This window comes from Thunnus maccoyii, chromosome 9, assembly GCF_910596095.1.
Source record: "Thunnus maccoyii chromosome 9, fThuMac1.1, whole genome shotgun sequence".
Taxonomy (NCBI): Eukaryota; Metazoa; Chordata; class Actinopteri; order Scombriformes; family Scombridae; genus Thunnus; species Thunnus maccoyii.
Genome location: NC_056541.1, coordinates 18976013 through 18994661, shown reverse-complemented (window position 1 = coordinate 18994661; position 18649 = coordinate 18976013). Strand labels below are relative to the sequence as shown.

General features: G+C 40.8%; 1 protein-coding gene across 1 annotated transcript in view; it reads left to right on the top strand.

Annotated features, from left to right (window-relative positions):
* The first annotated feature begins 645 nt into the window (after positions 1-645).
* The window catches only part of osbp2b (oxysterol binding protein 2b), a 52058-nt gene continuing 34054 nt past the window's right edge, over positions 646-18649 (top strand). The window contains exons 1-2 of the mRNA XM_042421060.1: positions 646-892; positions 8011-8219. Of these exons, the coding sequence (XP_042276994.1) occupies positions 735-892; positions 8011-8219 (367 nt within the window). The 5' untranslated portion in view covers positions 646-734. The remainder of the gene's footprint in view (positions 893-8010; positions 8220-18649) is intronic.

The following is an 18649-nucleotide window of genomic DNA, read 5'->3' as shown; positions in this document are numbered from 1 at the left end:
CCAGTTCATCATCTGACCTCCGATCTGACCCCAAATTATAAATATTTTAAAAAGTTTCTTTACCCTAAATGAAAGTCAAAGTGTGCTGGAGGCTTTTCACCACTGTGCACTCGACTGTAACCAGTGACTGTATTCATGTTGTTCATGTTGCATCTAGCATTAAGTATCACGACCCTCATCTGTCTTCACACCTCACTAGTGTCAGAGTTGAAATCAGCAGCCAAACCGCATGTCAAATGTTTAGGAATGTTTAGATAACAACGTCACGTGGTGCAGGTCTGAATCATAGACCTGGATCGATAGAGCAGCCATTCCCACTCAAACCCGCACTACATGAATGACCAGGTTAGGAGCCGCTCCATCCTAAAACTGCAGCCATAAATTGTTTGGCACGGTCGTCATGGAAATAACCGTTTGATTTGGTGGCGGTCTTATCAGATTATATGGAGGTCATGTAAGAAACTTCCTTTCTATGCAGCCCAGCTCTGCGCTCTGAATCCTCTGCAGTCTGCATCAGCAAAGTGTCTTGGCATCACTTCTCGTCCTTCCTCCGGTGTCCATTCCGGCGTCATGTGAAAGGGGTTCACGGTGGTTTCTCTCGCTCTAGACGCAGACCCCCCTCAGTCGTCAGCGCCGGTTGTCCGGTTGGTGGGGTGGTGTCCCCCGTCCCCCGTCCCCTGTGCCCGCGGTCCCCGGTTTATCCTGCAGCCTTTCGGCGTGCGGCGGAGCGGAGGATGAGCGAGCAAGGGAAGGGCTCGGCATCCGCCTCTGCCGCGGCCCCGGCTCCAGGGTCGGACACTTACAAAGGTTGGCTTTTTAAATGGACCAACTACTTGAAAGGGTACCAGCGGCGATGGTTCGTCCTCAGCAATGGCCTGCTTTCATACTACAGGTAAATATATGCACACGCAGCCCACAGCTTTTCTCTAAAATAAACGTTGAAGTGAGCGAGTCGTATTTCTCTGTCATCATCACAGCTGGTTAGCAAGCGGGCTAAAGTCAGTCGCTCTGTTTACTAAAAGCTGACGCGGAAGAAAGAAAACGTGTCTGTTTAACTTTGACTGACAGCCGGTTTGGGAAAGGTGCCAAAACTGACAGACATTAACACAACAGTAATGACAACAAAGCTTCAAGCACAGGAAAGAGTCAGAAATGTGTCTTCAGCAAGGACCGATATTAGCTAACTGAGCTAGAAACCAGCTAGCTGTCAGCTCCTCAACGATATTAGCACAACTACACGCTCTGGTTTTTCAACGTGTGGTCACGTATTAACGTTTATGTGCGGTTTATCATCTTTTAGAGACATGCCACTGTTCCCATATATTTTATTCTTCATGAACGTCACATGTTACTTTCACTCATTCATCGCATTTTGTTGACGCTCCTGAGCCAAATTGCTGCAAGAGATGGTCGCTGTCATCATCAGTCTGTCTCCTCTCTCTCTCTGACCACGCAGTTTGCTGGCTGTGAGCTGATGTCAAAGCCACACAATATCCTACAACATCTGTGGCTCAGGTGCCTCTTGCAAAATGAATCATGTTTCCACAGGTGTGAGCGTGGAGGCACGACATGGAAACAATGAAGGGATCATAATGAAGCGTGTCAGCTGCTCGCTGCTGGCAAATATTTAGTCTGTCTGTCAGCACTTACATTCAGTTTGACAGAAGAGCCTTGTTTAATGTAGGCTACAGGTTCATGAGCACAGTCAATATTCATTTCAGGTTTTATATCCCATTTAAAAACCATTATTCCATTCTGTTAATAGATTTTACACTAAAAAATCCTTTAATTCTAGTACTACTTTATTTATTATTTAATTATTATTATTATTACTTTACTCTTATTATATTTTTTTTATTCTTTTATGCTGCATTTGTGTCCTTTGTATACTTGCATACTTTGCTAATAAACAGACTCTGATGATTGTTGATCAGACAGCAACTTTAATTCATTGTGTTCAACACAAATTTTAAGTCCCCCTCCATCTAAGAAAAAGAAAAGTGTTTTTCATCCTGTTTCTTCAGTTGCATGTTTGACCTTCACTGTGCAGAATGATATTTGTGCAAAGTTTGACATAAGAAAGCAGTTTTTACATTCATCTGCTGAAGGGAGAAAGTTTCTCTGAGCTCACTGAAAATCTCAGTCTACGTGCATGATTTGTGACATCACAGCTATTTTGGAAGCGATCCCGGTCCAATATGCAACTTAAACAAATGTAATGTGTAAACTTGAAGCCTCCTGTGCACATACACGGAGAATTTACTTTTCAGTGAAGTAGGAGACATCTTTTAAAAATGAATATATTCACATATTCATGGATTATAGATTTTTAATGAGGGAGAAGGAGGAGATGTCATTTTACAGATTTCTAACTAGGTAATTGAACAAATTATTATTCAAAGCAGTGTATTTTGATATGTCTTAAAACATGTCTGGAGGGATCTTTAATTATTAAAGTCTGTGATTGAATGTCTAGAACAAATCTAAATAGCTGTGCTGAGCTCTGTGCTGTAGAAAAACATATTCAGTCAAAAGTTAACATCATCTTACTAGCAGGTGAATTAACTATCACAGGGTCTGGTCTGAGGAAAAGCTTGATGGATGTTTCTCTGTAATAATAATGCATGTGCTTGAAGTTCAACCTTGACCTTGGGAACATCATGGATGACAAAATATTCTCAATTGAAAGGACCACTTACTAGCTTCTCTGGTGTTTTCACCTGAGTCAGCTTCATTCGCTGATAAAGACTATGAGATGTGTTTGAAAACTTAGAAAAAGCTATGAGTGGACCGTTCAGATCACTTTGCCAAACAAGGGCTTGACACTTTTTAGTTGCTTTCATTGCTCTGCACTGGCATGTTTAACTTACTGGCTTGGTCCTACTTGACAGCTTTTGTCAACATTTAAATACTTCATTGCTTTCTAGGTCACATTGCCCTTGGCGCACTTAATGTTGCTTTCCATTTTCTCCAGTGTCTTTATTGTCTGGAATACTAATATAGAATAGACTCAACATTCGGACCTTTTACACTACTGGATGGACACAAAGAAATCCCAAACCACCTGAATATACAGTATGCAGGGTCCGCATAAAAGGAGAGACGGAGTGTTACTTGTTGCAACAGATGTTCGTCCTGTCTGACCCAGTTTTCCTAATTAAATGGTTCACAGCACAATGTAGGTGCACCCACTGGTGTTAACCTTTCTCTGCCGACGGTACTATTAGTCAGAGTTGTGACTGAAGTTTTAATGCTTTTACAAACAGATATTATTTTAAAATAAACCTTCTAACTTCTACCTTAAATGTGTTAATGCTTGCCGTTAATTGCTTGCAGTAATGAAAATAATGAGTGTGACACTAAGCTGATCCCTGTAGGATAATTGTCCTTTCAAATGTCATCTTTCACTGGGAGGTTCAAGAGCAGCAATCAGCGAAGCAGGAAGGCCTTCGCTGCTTTATTTAAAGACTACTCTGCACGGTGAATCCTTGTCAGTATTGAGAGTCTGAGTACTCTGACCGCAAGGCAAAACCTGCACTCTTACAATGCTGCTCTACAGTTTCAACATGCAGTCTTCAGAAAAACTGAGAGTTCTTAGATACATTAAAGAACATTCCTCACTAATTATGGTAGCAGAAAAAATAAACAGAAATTCTCTTTCATGTCAAGCCCATTTCATCCCATGCTACAGTCGTGCCACAACACCCTGCTGTCGCGCTTTCTCAAGTAGCCCGATTATCTTTTGTTGTCGGCCAAGTGTTATTTGACACAGAGGTATAGTAGCCACAGTGCAAATCCTGCCCACAAAAGGAAAGATGCCTGTTGCCTCTATCCTCTATTAATAGTCCCATTATGTTGTAAGGTGACTGCTGTCCCTGAAGTAAAGGTATAGCCTGTCGACATCTGAGCACAGAGGCAGTGGAGCGCATGAATTGTCCCTTCCGCTGATGTCTTCCTGGCAGAACACATTGTGTTTGTCTGACTTCAGGCTTTGTGCGCCTCTGTCTATGCCTTCTCTGGCTGACAGCCTGCACTTCTATTGTGAGTGAAGCGAAAGGGGAACAGGCAGACAAACGTGACAACATGTTAATTGAAGTGTCTTTATTGTATGTCAAGTGGTAATTGTGCTGCATCTCAGATCTCAGATGTACTCTTTCTGTAGCACATTTCTTTCTTGTTCTTGTGATATGTCAATTTTAAAAAGCTTTGTGCTACGGCTGCTCACTATTTTCACAACACTTAGTCACTTTTTAAGGATTAAATGATGTCACTTAGGACTAGTGCTGCAACTAACGATTATTTTCATTACTGATTAATCTGATGATTATTTTCTCTCCACAGCAGTCCACAACTTAAAGATATTCAATTTACTGCCATAGAAGATGAAAGAAACCAGAAAATATTTACATTTGAGAAGCTGGAATCAGAGAATTTGGATATTTTTTTCTTTAAAAAATAGTTGCTGATTAATTTTAGAATTGGCAGCTAATCAATTAATTGACTAATAGTTGCAGCTCTACTTAGGTGTATGATATAATTTGATGGATAGACATTTCATAAGCGACTAATCTATCATTAGAGGATGTACCTTAAAGCCCAAATGTCACATCACATATAGTCCAACATATATCGATCAGTTGTTTTATTTGCTGTGTTCAATATTTGTTTGCCCTTTTAAAAGGCCGGTTTCTATTTCCCATAAATCAATAGTGAGCGACTGCCAATTACAGGTCTAGCCAATAATCTGAGAGATCACTTTCATTCCCAAAGCACATTGTTGTGAAAGCAGAAGCTTAGCTCTCTAACTTGTGGCTGAGGAGCCAAAGGGCAACGGAAGACCGTAATCGATGCTTTGACTCCGGGGATGAACTGCCACACTCAGCACTTGCTTCTGTTAAATTGTAATGAGTTTTATAGAGATGCAACATTGCACTCGTTATTGATTACTTTTTTGGTCTGACAGTGCAGGGCAGGTTGTCTTTTATACCACGTCAGCCTTGTGTCCTTTTTTTTTGTTTGTTTTAAGAGCCTCATTGTGCATTTCTCACCAGGACATGTGACAAGAAGTTTGTTCCTCCTCTCTCACTCTGAACTTCTTTCATTTTTAATTTCTTAATTGACTTTTCCTCCCAGTTCTAATACTCTCAGCACTACTTACTCACCTCTTAAAGTAAATCTGGTTTTGTGCTTTTGGGGAGATTACAGGGCATTAAAGCTCCGAGCGCTATCGGAGCTGCCATATCCGTGAATCCAGCTTTGTCTTTCATAGTAGAGCAGGCCTGCCATGTTTCCTTCTCAGCCACAGGAGGGTAACTAGATAGTATCATTTTAAGTGCTCAGTGGGGTTTCAGCTCTGTTCGTGTCCCTTTGGAGAGTCAGGTTATAGTGTTGTTACTGTTGGCACGCTCGGCTCCTGGGTGAAGGGGGGGCGGGGCGGGAGAGTGGGGAGCCATCCAACCTTGGGCCCAGCTGGAGGGAAGAACCTGGCCTGAACCTTTGTTTACTAGCCTGGCACATCAGCAGAGTGACTGGAGCAGCAAGAGATGTGGACGCTGTGATCTTATCTTGTTAATGGCCTCTTCGCTGGCCTTAGCACCAGGTTAAAGAGAGTGTGTGGGTGTGTGTGTGTGTGCCTGTTGGGGGGGTCTTCGTGTTTTCATGTGAAGGTGAGAGCAGCAGAGTGAGGTTAAAGAGAGCAGGGAGTTATCATTCTCACCATCTAATTGTTTCAGTCTTTCAGCAGGTCATGTCATGTTGCAGTATCATTGCTTTGCTTTTCTTGTCTTTATGTTTCCTTTCTGTCTTCAGCACGACACCTTCCCCCAGCGTTTCTCTGGCTCTCTCCCTCCATGTCTTGTGATATTACAGCCCCAAGCCACAACAAAAGCTATCTACATTCTCATGCTGTGGGTACTGTGTCCTATTTCCTCTGCCTGTCTGTGTATGCCTCCTCATGCTTATGGCGGTGTGTCTTGTGTTGTTCACTGGTTGTTGTTCTGTCATTACATGCTCCAGATCGGTGGATTTATGTTTTATGAGGATGTGTGCACAGGGGACGGACAGGTAAAGCACTGCAACTTTCTCCTGGCTCAGCACAACATGCAGGACCCTCTGCCATACCCTCAGCTGTCACCACTCACCTTTGCCCCCCCCGCCCCCCCCCACCCCAATAGTGCCTCAGTGCCCATGTGGTTCTTATCTCAGTTTCCCAGCTTTTGTAGTTTCCTTGACTGTATGATTTCATGGCCCTTTGCATGGCCTCGCCTCGCCTCCTCACAGTGCAGAAGCGATCACCGTGGATCTCATCTTACTCATCAGCAGCACATTCAGTTTGCTGACCCACTTACAGCCAGAACTCTGCAGCTGAGCGAAGCTGGAAAGTGGGCTGTTCAGGAACCCTGCCCGCCCACCGCACGGCTTCGCATGGCCCCAGTGCGGTCTTGTCTGCACAAGCTGATGTGCACCGAGCGCCAGCAGAGGAGCGTTACACTGAAGCGCTTGTTCTGGTTTGGCATTATAACAAGACTTGACTTCAGCCAGTTGAAGCAGTGTGAGGGAAGTCACTGCCTGGCAGAACTTGTAAATACACTTCAACCTGACTTAATAAGGCGGCTGCCACCTTGTCAATGTCAACTGAGACCTGGACCTGGTGTAGAGCTTAGTGCTGCTGAGAGGCAGCTGCTTGTGGCAGTGAGGGCTCACTGAGGACGGATGAATGGATGTTAGCACCCACAGACAAATACAGACGCATCCACATGACTGCATGGCTGCATGATTCAAAGTGCCTGTTCTGAAGAGTATGGACGGGTGATCATGTGACACTGAGGGCTGAAGATATGTTTGCCTCATTAGAAACAACCACCACACTATGTGATTTCACTGATTAGTTGCTGCTGTCTGCTCGCTCAAGGGTGTTAATCAGCAAAATCAAGTGTCTGTGACTGGACTGCATATACTCAGCCCTCCAAGGGTCATGATGGTCCATCCCTGCCCTGCGGCTTAGCTTGTCTAACCATGACAGAATGTCAGTCAGCCAGCTTTCCACCGTAGAACTCTAAACACAGTGTTTCTCTTGAATTTTCCTTTTTTTCAGTTAATCGGATTAGTTTAGTAACTCAGTTCCTTATTGAAAACTTGTCATGATGTAGATTAATTATGTTACATAATAAATTCTACTGTAATTCTCTGTTTTGGAAGTTGTTCATTTCATTTTTGTTGCAGTTGCATACAGTGTCGGGCTGTGCAGCCATTGATTTATTGTAATATATTTTTTGGATCAAACAGTATACATTTGTCTAAGACTTAAACAGTACGTCCTGCATATGCACAGACACGTACAGCCCCCTCTAACCCTTGCTCTTTGTTCTAATCTCTTGCTCTGCTGCTTTGGCTCTCCCTCCCCTGCTATCTCTGTCTCTCTCTCTCTTTTTTTTTACCACCTCTCACACTCTGTTCTCTCTTTGTTCATGCTGTTATTCTTTGTTTGGTTTTGTTCACTACAGAGGCTTAGAGCCAGACAATGGCCTTGTTATCTAGATTACTGTGGCCCACTGAATGTGCAACAGTTGGTCTTAGTGGAGGCTACACAGAATACCCACAGCTCAACAACACTGCCTGAATTAGAAGTTCAAACTCTGCGGTTCATTTTGAATTAGTTAATACAGGTGTAGGGTTCATATGCTACAAAGAAGCTGCATGTTAAGTGAAATGTCCAGGTACCTCCACTGCTGCTTGGCTTTCAGAGTAACTATCTAGCCCTCCTTGCTTCCTTGCTTGTGCTTATTTGCCATAGGGATATTAGTTGTACTGTCTTTTCTGCAGCCTTGCTGAAATATAGTCAGAATTTTCAGGATTGTATTTGTGAATGGCCGGTTTGCAGAACAAATATTTTAGGTGATGATAAACAACTCAGGTTCCAGACTTGTCTTGAGCAGTTTCTTATGTCTGATTGTCTCTCACTCTCTCTGTTTCTTTCCCTTGTCTCCTTTTCTGCCTGTTTTTCTGTCACAGGACGCAGGCAGAGATGGCGCATACGTGTCGTGGAACAATCAACTTGGCCACGGCTCACATCGACACAGAGGACGCCTGCAATATTGTCCTGAGCAGTGGTGGCCGCACGTACCACCTGAAAGCTAGCACAGAAGTGGAGCGGCAGAGATGGGTCACAGCGCTGGAGTTGGCCAAGGCTAAAGCCATCCGCATGATGAACGACCAATCTGGTAAGCAGCTACTTATATGGAAAAATTTAATCTGCATGACATGCTTTTTATAGTGTAAGTGCAAGCCGCAAATGCACGACACACCCATGAGGCTGTGGTGCAAGAATCTAACCTTGATAAATAAAGGCTGGGCTGATAGTCTGGACAAACATACGAGAGTGTGTTTGTCTTGTGATTTACTTTATTAGTTTAGTTATTAAGATGGCTGTAAGTTCAGTTCAAAAGTATGTTCAGCACTGACTCGTACTGACATGTTCAGCATGGACTTCAGGCCAGCCTTGATGTCTGATTATATTTGATTTTCCTCCAGCCACTGGTCTCCAGTGTCCCCTGGCATTTGATATTCAGCACAGCTGGTGCTTCAGCTCACGCCCTCCTTTAATGTAATTCAGATTCCAGTGTGAGCCAGGAGAGGGCAGCGCCGCCTGCTCAGCCCAGTTGGAAAACAAACCAGAGTATGCTAATGGTACCGTGAGAACCGGGCTTCCATTCAGCCTTCTCCTGACAACAAAACATTCTCCTTTCCAAGGAGACTCATTCTTGTATGGTCGTATTAGGTGTTGCTGGTCAAAGGCTGTGGGAAAACCCTGGGAGGACCATTTTTCTTCACTTTTCACCCTGGCACTATCCCAGAGCCTCTCTGCCCCCAGTCTTTTGCAGGCAGGGTCTACAGAGACTGAAACAGGCTATATATTCCTCTGGCCTCCATTTGAAAGTCAGACCACTAAATATAGACTGGGAGAGAATGTGAGTGCATTTTAGCGCACCAGTTCCAGTAAGCAGGAGTGGAATGCTGGTATATTTGTATTTTGAAAAGGTTAGCCTATTGAACCACCTGCAGTATTTGATGTGTGTGCATCTCATTGTGTGTTTGTTTGTGTATGCATATTTTCTGCAGCGCAGCCAATTGTCCGGTTAAAGCTGATAGGCCACCGGAATTTGATGTCCTGTGTTAAATAATGTGCCTTTGCAGAACGCACAGTAGCTTCCTTTGTGTATCTAACTTGTGTTTTTGCCTGGAAAGTCACAAGAGGAGTAGTTTATCAGCCACAGATGGGGACATGTGTTGTAAATACCTTTTTAAAAGAAAACAGTGTTTGAAGTGTTGTGGAGCAACCTTTCCTGACACAGTTGTGACATCAGGTAACCTCTTCTCAGACTAACAGGATATGATAGCAAGTGCAAGCTGATGCTGTGAAAGTGAAGCAATTATCAAAAGCTAGTTGGCTTTTGGATAAGACATTTTTTTATGTCATGATATTATAAGAAAATCTATGTTGTTATTTAATACATTTTAATATTCATGCTGTCAGTTAGCCTTTGTCTGTTTGCCCAGATTAGTTTGTTTTAATAACATGCTCTGAGGTGGCCTGTTGCACTTTCCTTTTTTTAAACACATTTGTTCTACTTGTTTGTTTGAATGATTGGTGCCATTCCTCTCAAGACTGGGATGAATGAGGCATTTTCACTCACAAGTCTTCCCCTGATACCAGATTAACTGTTGCTTTCATGACACAAGTTGCAGATTTTAACATTGTGAGTCAATAGGTACTTCTTAAACTGTTTGCTTAATACTTTCTTTAAAATTACAAAACTTTAATTCTTAAGTAATTATTGCATTTGTGCCATAACTTCCTACATTAGATTTTTATTAACAGAAATAGTTTGTTCTTTGTTGAAGCTTTGACTCAGTGCCTGCTTTAAAGTTCAGAGAACGAATATGTATGTGTCTGTTTTAAAAAAATTCACAGCTAATCTATCAGTGGGAGGAGGATTTAAGAGAATGTGAGAAAAGGGACACCGTGTGAGTCAGTCTATAGAAAATTAAGTATTTGTTAATGCGACTGGTGGAGAGTAAAGCTTTAATACCACTGTGAATGACTGTATTTGTTGTAAGTGCTTATTTAAATTAAACCTTTCATCCCATCCTTTGTTCATTGTGCTGGACAAAAAGGCGTCAGTGACAACGTACCTTCATTCTAGATCAAGGGACTCCTACACAGTGTAAACCCTCAGCGCATCATGTGTGTTGTTAGAGACCAAAGTTAAAACTTAATATTTCTGATGTGGCTTCTTCTTTCATAATCATTTCTGATTGTGCTCTAGTGTTTTTACCTTTGCCTTCGTCTGAGGAAGGTGGTTGTATTTTTTAAATTCTTACATCTGGTAGTAAACTGTAAAATTCCTGTCTCGACTTGAATCTTGACACTCTTTGTTTGTGGGCCGTGACATTCTTTTCTTTGTACAACTGACTTGAGCCCTGAATCAATTACTTGAATATCTAATTTAGTTTAGTGCTGGTGTCACATCTGCAGCCTTTCCATTTACAAGCCCTCTCTTGTAAATTACCTATTCTTCTGTGAGTGTTTTTTTTTTTTAACTTAGGCTTGTGTTGAATTTCTAACAGCCTACTTCAGCTACTGACAGCACTCTGAGGCATTTGTTCAGCAGGTGGCAGTGTTTCCCCTCCCTTCAACATGACCTTTCTTATGGGTTCACCTGCCTTGTTTTTGCCACTGCTTTGTGAAAGTGGAATTGCAGCCCGAGGAATCACTCGTTCCGCTGTTGATTTGAATTTTCAAGCCTGACACACGCTCCTATTTGGATTTAACGCAAGTGAAAATTTGAACGTCAGTGGAAACTGGAAATATTCGCAGGAAGTTTAGTGGAGAAAATGAGAAATTCGAGATGCTGAAACCAGTTATCCAGTCAGTGGTCTTTCTGGGTCTGTACCACACTGACTCAAGCCGATGTGTGTCTTGAGTCCTCGAACAGCAGTGCATCGATCGAGTTCACCATTTGATCAGTAAATCAATCTGACAGCCTTTGATGTGATGTTCTATCTAAAGTGACTCCTGGTTTGTGTGTGATTAAGCTGGTAGTCACATGATTTACTTGTAGGGGTTGCATTATTACCGATAAATACATTCATATTTTCCATTTTTCTTCTCTTTCCTTTGTTATTTTTCCTCTCATTCTTTCGCTCTATCATCTTTTTTTAACTCTCATTCTCCCTTTACATTAAAGGAGGTGCTCTGTCCATGGTCCTGAAACAGTGAGAAATTCTCCTTAAACACGCTTCATTACTTGTTTTCTCCACATCTCCCTCTCTCCTCCTATCTCCTGGTCCTGACCGTTTCCCCGCTTATCCCTCCCTACACACATTCACTCCGGCACTCACTCTTCCTCTCTTTTCCAGTCGCCCTCTCACTCGCTGTCTGGTTTTTCCCGCCCTCCTCCCTCTCTCTTTCTCTCCATCTCTCCTAGTAAGCCGTTTACTCCGCTTTTCTTCCGGCGGGGTTTAGTTCTGAATGGAGTGACCCTCTGCTTTCTCCAACTCTCCACTCTTCACCCGTTTCTTTTGCTTAAAATATTGCTATTGTCCTGCAAAGTCTGAGGGGTTGGGAGGGGGAGGATGAAAGAAACGGGATAAGGCACAGTCTCCCTCTTGTAAGTATGCTGCTTTTTTCCCTTTATGTTGTGCTCAGGAATGTGTGTGCGCATACATGTGTATCTACTTAAGATGCTGTGTGTATTCATTTGGTATTCTTTATTATGTTGGTCTATGTCAGCTGATTTGTAGGGGATAAAACAAGAGCATCTGTGATTTCCATTGTTAGATAGGCTATACATTATGCCACAGAAATCATTAAAGCTCATTCAGGAGACAAACTTATATTGGAAATTGGAAAAACATGGTCGAGTTACTAAAGAAGTAAAGATGTAACATGTAAAAACTGTTTCTCTATTAGCGGTGAGTTGAAGAAATTGATGATCAATATGTTTAATTAATTGTTTTACTCTTTTGTTATGTGTAAATATTTAGTTGTGAGAAGCAGAGTGAATGTCTTTAGGCAGACTCACGTTGGAGGATGTAGTCTGCTGTGTTTGTTTTATAGTTTTATTACACTGGTCTATATGGCAGTAAATTCAGAGCAGAAATGTGTACAGTAGCTTCATTTCCACTAAACAGATGCATCAATAAACTCATGACTCACAAGATTATTTTAACGATTGACCAATAAGGTGACTAATGTTTTCTGATGGATTCTAAATTAAGTCTGTTGCGCTCTCTCTAGACTGTTATTGGAAAATAATCAAAGCTGTATTCATCTGTAAGTGGAGCCAAAAACTGCATCTTCAAGCATTTTGTGATCACTATCTGTCATCTGCAAATACTCTTACAAACCTGTTTACTGTTGTTTTGTAGCATTATATAATATACATATGCGTTTCATCAATCTGATGCTGCTTTGTTTGAAGTAGGATCCATCGTGTGTGACGTGCCACTTTTTTGCGAGCTCGTGAGATGATGTTATAAGATGACAGATGGCATGCTTATCATCTTCATCAATTAGTTCTGCAGAGGCTGTGTATCCAATCGCTTGTCCTTGTTTATCTTGGATGTTAAAACTCGTGCCGACAGAGGTTGATTTGCGAGATCAGCTCGGTCCCCAGTGACGAGAGAGATGCAGACAAAGAGATCAGAGTCAGATTCAGTCTCGTAACGTAACACACATCGCTGCCAGATGAAGCCGAGCTCTTCACGGAGATCACAAACACTGTGGCTGTCCAAGTAGTCAACCAGCCATGTTTTTCAGCCACACTTAACTCATTTCTCTTATCTGTCTGTGAAATCTGTGCTGAGCGTAACAGGCAATTGTCCCTGTGAAATCAAACCTGTGCTGTCTCGTAATGGATTTGACCTTTCTGAACTCACACTCTCTCTCTTTGAACGGCACTTCCCACCCACCACTGTTGGCTGTGTGTCTTTGTTGTTGTTGTTTTTCTTACACTAAAGTATATGCTAAACATCTGGAATTCATTAAACCTATTGTCCTGTTCCTACAGAGAACTGCCAGTTAACTTAAAGCTGCTTTTCCCTCCTACATTTATAATAATTACCCCTGATTCGTTTCCCCTCCCACTCTCTCCCCCTCTCTCTTTATTCCAGTCTTCTTCTCTTTTTGTATTTTAAACAATACGGGGAACATCTTTAACGTTTAGCCCGAGCAGGTTGAATGGACTCAAAAACATCCCTTCGGTAAGTGAGAGCTGCTTGAACAGGGCAATGATGGTACTTCCCCTCTTATCTTACCATGATAAGACATCTAAGATGAAGACAGCTTTCTTACTTGGCTAACACCAAACACTGTACTACTTCTTATGCTAATTTTAAATCACAAGCAAACACATTCATTGTTTTCTACATATTAGAGCACCTGTCTCTGCTACTGTGCAGCAGGAGTGGTTTTCAGAAGTTTCGATGGATGTTTTGACACTTGATCCAAAATGACCAAAGCCACCATTATCTGTGAAAGAGCAAACTAGATGCCTTTTACAGTAAAATATTGTGGGTGAGTGTTACTCGAGAGAGAGAGGTTTTTAGATATTTACAGATGTTAAACACTTGGAAACATTTCAATTGTAGCAACAAATGTCCTGTTTTTTTTTTTTTAATTTAGTTTTTTTGTTGAAAATGGATGTTGGTTTTACTCATTTGAATTTCAGTCTAGTTTTCATGAATGAAATTTTAATCTCATTCAAACATTTATCATTTTTATGTCTTCTAAGCATTGTGACGGCTGACACGGCTGTCTCTGTGCAGTTACCATGGTTACAGGTTTTGTCCTCGTCTATCGTGAGGTTAGCAGAAAAGTCACTGTTGGTCTGTTTATACCAGATAGTTCATGCACACAATAACTCTGCTTCTGTCACATAAAGTGTCACATCAGTAATGTCAACAAGCATTAAAATGAACTATTAGATGAAATGTTGTGTGATTGTTATTAGGTTTTTGTTTTTTTTTGTTTTTTTTTGACATTTTGGGATGTTCTTGGATCTTTTGGATTATATTTTAGATGAGTTGTTTCTGTAAATCTGAGATCTTCTAAATCTTCTCTAGAAGAACAGAGCTGTAAATTACTGGAATCATTCTTTAAACAGAGACCACAAAACTGAATGTGTATGTGTGTCAGTATGTGTGAGTGTGTCTTCATATGATTTTGTATGTAGGAGTCTAAGCTTAGATAAGTATGTATTATGTTTGTATTAGTCTCGCCTTTTGTCTCTTACTGTAACTCTACGTTCAGCTTCATGGATCTGTAAATTATGTTAATCGTTACAGTCAGTTGACAGCTGTAGCGCATTGTTACACAATCCACACTACATTACTGGTATTATTGTGCTGCCCTTTGTTGTATCGGGATTTGTCGGCTCTGTGTGGCTCGAGTGTGTCCGATGACCCGCTGTATGCTGCGTGAAACTTGAATTCATTACTACGCTTGCATTGTGTCCCAGCCGACACGCATTCTCTCTCTCTGTCGCTCATTCTGTAGATTTTGTGCTTTATCAGCAGTGAGGAGAACTCGAGAACGCTGATACAGGCAGGTCATTAAAATAGAAATTAGTTAAACATCTTGCAAGTCAGTCAAGTAGGACAATAGTGGTTCAATATTACGTTTTCCTCTTTTTTTTTTATTCCTCTTAGTGGATTTATGTGTTGTGACGTATTTTTCATGGTCAGTTGCAGCAGTTCATGCCAACTTCTAGTCTTTTTTCTAACATCGACTGTTTTCCCCCACAGCACTGCAATCTGCCACAGTGGGCTTGATATTGCTTTGTTGTAGAAGGGCCATCGCTGTTGGAAGCTCTGTGAACAATAAGAGTACAAACCTCTTCAGCTAGCTCTGCTGAAAACAAAGATTACAGACTAGTTGAGCTTAACATTAGAAGCTACGATATTGATATACACTGTGAGAATGAATGGTTTGTTTTGTAGCCATTTTGATAGATTGGTCTGATCTGTGGTCTCTGATTGATGGTGAAGAAGATTTTTCTAATGATTCCTTTACATTAATCAGTTTTTCATTCATTCTTTCCTTTCCTTTAGCTCTTTTTGTCTTCCTTTTCTGTCAGCAGAGCAGAAGCAGGGCTGGTAGCAGACAACATCAGGCAGCAGCGGTCATTGGATTGGAAAAGACTCTTTCTGTTCATAAAACCTTGTCTGTAATGGAATCTTTGGCGATTTATAAAAGACAAAAATAGATGTTATTTGTGGTTGTTTATTGACTACCTGGTTCTGGAGTTGGTGACATGAAGAATGTAGGTGTGATAGAGAGGATGTCATATAATATTGATAATAGAACATAATACTTTCTTCCATGTGGGTCAAGTTTATCACAATGTTTTGAGCAAAGTCTATATGGACACAATTTTACATTTAAGCACTATTGACGAATTGTAAGTTTAACTCTTTAGAATGACCTGATTTTCCATCATTATTGTTTGTGAAACATGATCTGATCTTCATCTTGGAGTTATATAGTTAAAAACATGCAAGAAATAACAGACAAAGAACTGTTCTTTTTCAGGTTTTATTAAAAACCTTTACAGTCGAGACAGCATGTATGTGAACCTATGAACAGTTTCTGAGAAAGGAGTAATTAAAGTAATTTAAGCCAGGTGATTTGATCCATGTAATGACAGATATGCGTTACAACAACACGAATACCTCATTGCAACATGAGGTATATACATTACAACAGTGATGTGGTCCATTTTGTTGTAATGTATACTTCACCTCAGGTTTGCATTACAACAACATTGAACCTGAACAGCTGACAGTCATGCAGGTAAATGGAACAAATAGAAACATTTTAGCATATTTAACAGTCCCTAAAGGAGTTTGTTATCTACAAGTATGATTACAAAATGGCTCTAAAAACCTCAAGGAGCCGATGTCATGGTCTGATCTGGACAACTTGCAGCTGCTGATAACTTTCTAATCTAATATAGCGGTAGCTGTTTGTGAATCTTACAGAGAAGTCAGGTCACACAATGTGATAATGACTCACACAAGCACAGAAACAAATCTTACCCACAGAGGGGTTTTCACTGGTGAAATTCTGCTATTTGGAAAGTCCGAGTCATGACCTGAAGCCTATTAAACTGTACATGCAAGACATCCCACAAATATCACTGAGCTGAAACTATTTTTTAATGAGCAATGGTTCAAAATACCGCTCATTTCTGCAGCTCTGGTCAGCAGCTATGGGAAACATTTGGTTGAGGTTATTATTTTTAAAGAAGATTTGCCACTTCCTTAATGTAAAATTTACATACTTTCAAAAAAAGTAAGGCTGTCAATGTTTAAGCAAGGTCTTCACGTAGGACATAAATCTTTTCTTTTATCTTTCACAATCGTGAAAATTGCACCATTGGCAGCATTTACTGTAGAGATCAAGGCAATTCAAAGTCAACTTTATTGTCAATTCTGCCATATGCACAGGACATATAGAGGATGGAAATGCTGTTTCTCTCAGACCCAGGTATTGGTTTATACAAGTACTAAAACACAACAACAAGGGTTTAAAAATCCTAGGATACAACAAAATACTAAAAGAACTAAGAATTTACATATTTACAAGTTAAGCTAAGCTGTGGGTCGGGGGGGGACTATAACAAAGCACAGAATTATAATAAGTATGGTGCAAATAAGACAAATATAGTGCAAATAGTGCTGAAAGATGTGCAAGTAATATGTCATCCACAGGATGAGTAATTACAGTAGCAGCAGTTTGTGGTGTTTTGTACAAAGTGGCTAGTGCTGAGTGTAGGTGTATGTGTGCATAGTTTAAGTTTAATTTTGTAAGAGTATGTGTGTCTGTGTCAGGTGGGATATTATATAAGAATCAGCTTTATGACCAAGTATGTTTACACATAGGCCTATAAGGACTCTTGTTTCTAGTGGTTTTCAATGTACCTCCACTTCTTACAGTTCCAAGAACAATGTTCAGGAAGATGCACATGGTCATACAGCCAAAACAAAGCTGAGAAAATGGATACAGAAACAGGAACACATACACACAAGAACAACAAAAACGAGCATACAACAACATACAAGCTGATGCTACAGGGTGCCAACAGCAACAGCTGCCATGCAAAGATGCTACCTGGACTTCGGCTTATTTGTCAGCGATGATTAAGTGCATGCAGGGTTGGATGATTCATTGCCCAAGCGAATTGAGAGTTGTCTGTAATTTCACTCTGCTTTGTCGGGTGTTGATATGAAGTGTTGTGTCTGTTTGTGATTAAAATCATCAAGTTGATGCATGGTCTCCCAACTAGGAGTTAGTGCAGGCTGACACAGGAAGCAATCACTCGTAACTTGTACATTTGTGGTTAATTAATGTTCTCCCAACTCCCTTGGATGAGCGGGTTATTACTGCTGCGGGAGGAGGGCCAGTCCATTAGGAGACCTCTGTTTCAGCTTGTGTTTCACTGCAGTCGTTTGTGTTTTTCTGGTTCTTATATACAAATGGTCTTCTGTCGTCTTGAGTGAAAGGGGGGCAGCACAGTCTCTAGCATAATGCTATCTTTTGGCACAGCTCAATAACATTTACATGGCTGCTGCAGCTGGAACTGATATAACCTAATCTTTTAAATGGTCTCAAACTCAGACTCACTTCTAAAATGTCATCTTTCCTGTTCTTTCCCAGTACAAAACAGTTTTTCTCTCTTGCACTGAGCTGTTTGACTGCTTTTAATGAGCTCACTACTTTCACATTCAGGCTGTGGGGAGTGTTTGGGTTCCCGGTTCTTTTTGCAGTAATAGCCTTAATGAGACAGTTACTTGTGCTCTTTAAACACCCTCTTTCTCTGAGTTTGTCTTTCCGATGGTTTGGCCTTTAACTGTCTCTCCTCCAGCAAATAAACAGGGAAATGTGGGACTGAATATCTGCTTAACTTTGGGATTTTAAAAGAATATTATGTGATATTTGGAGCAACTTAGATTTCACTCTAGAGTCCAGAGATGTTTTTAAAAACTTGATACCTTTCATGGAGATGATAACATTCTTATACTTGGAGATTATGGTGCAGTAATTATTTGACTTCTTTTCAAATTCTAAAGTTCTTAAAATAATTTATATGTAATTTATATTATGTTCATGTATATTGTACATGTGCAATTTATGTGTACTTTATACTTTATATATACTAAGAGCCCGCTTTTTTTTCTCAAGGTTTCTTCCTGTTAAAAGGGAGTTTTTCCTTGCTGCTGTCATCAAGTGCTTGCTCATGGGGGATTGTTGGTTCTCTGTAAATGAAAGAGTGCGGTTTAGACTTCCTCTGTGTGAAAAGTGCCCTGAGATGACTTCTGTTGTGATTTGGCGTTTTATAAATAAAATTTGTGTTGCTACTAAATAATTATGATATTTTTAAAAGTTGTAATGCAACAGATATACATGGATTTCTAGTGTTTCCAAAGGCAACTTTATTCATTTCAGTTTACACTTTGACATTTTGGGACATGCACTTATTCACTTTGTTGTTGAGAGTGAGATGAGAAGATCAATACCACTTTCATGTCTGTTCTATAAATATGAAGCTACATTTGTGCTGAGCTAAGCTAACCGGCTGCTTGCTGT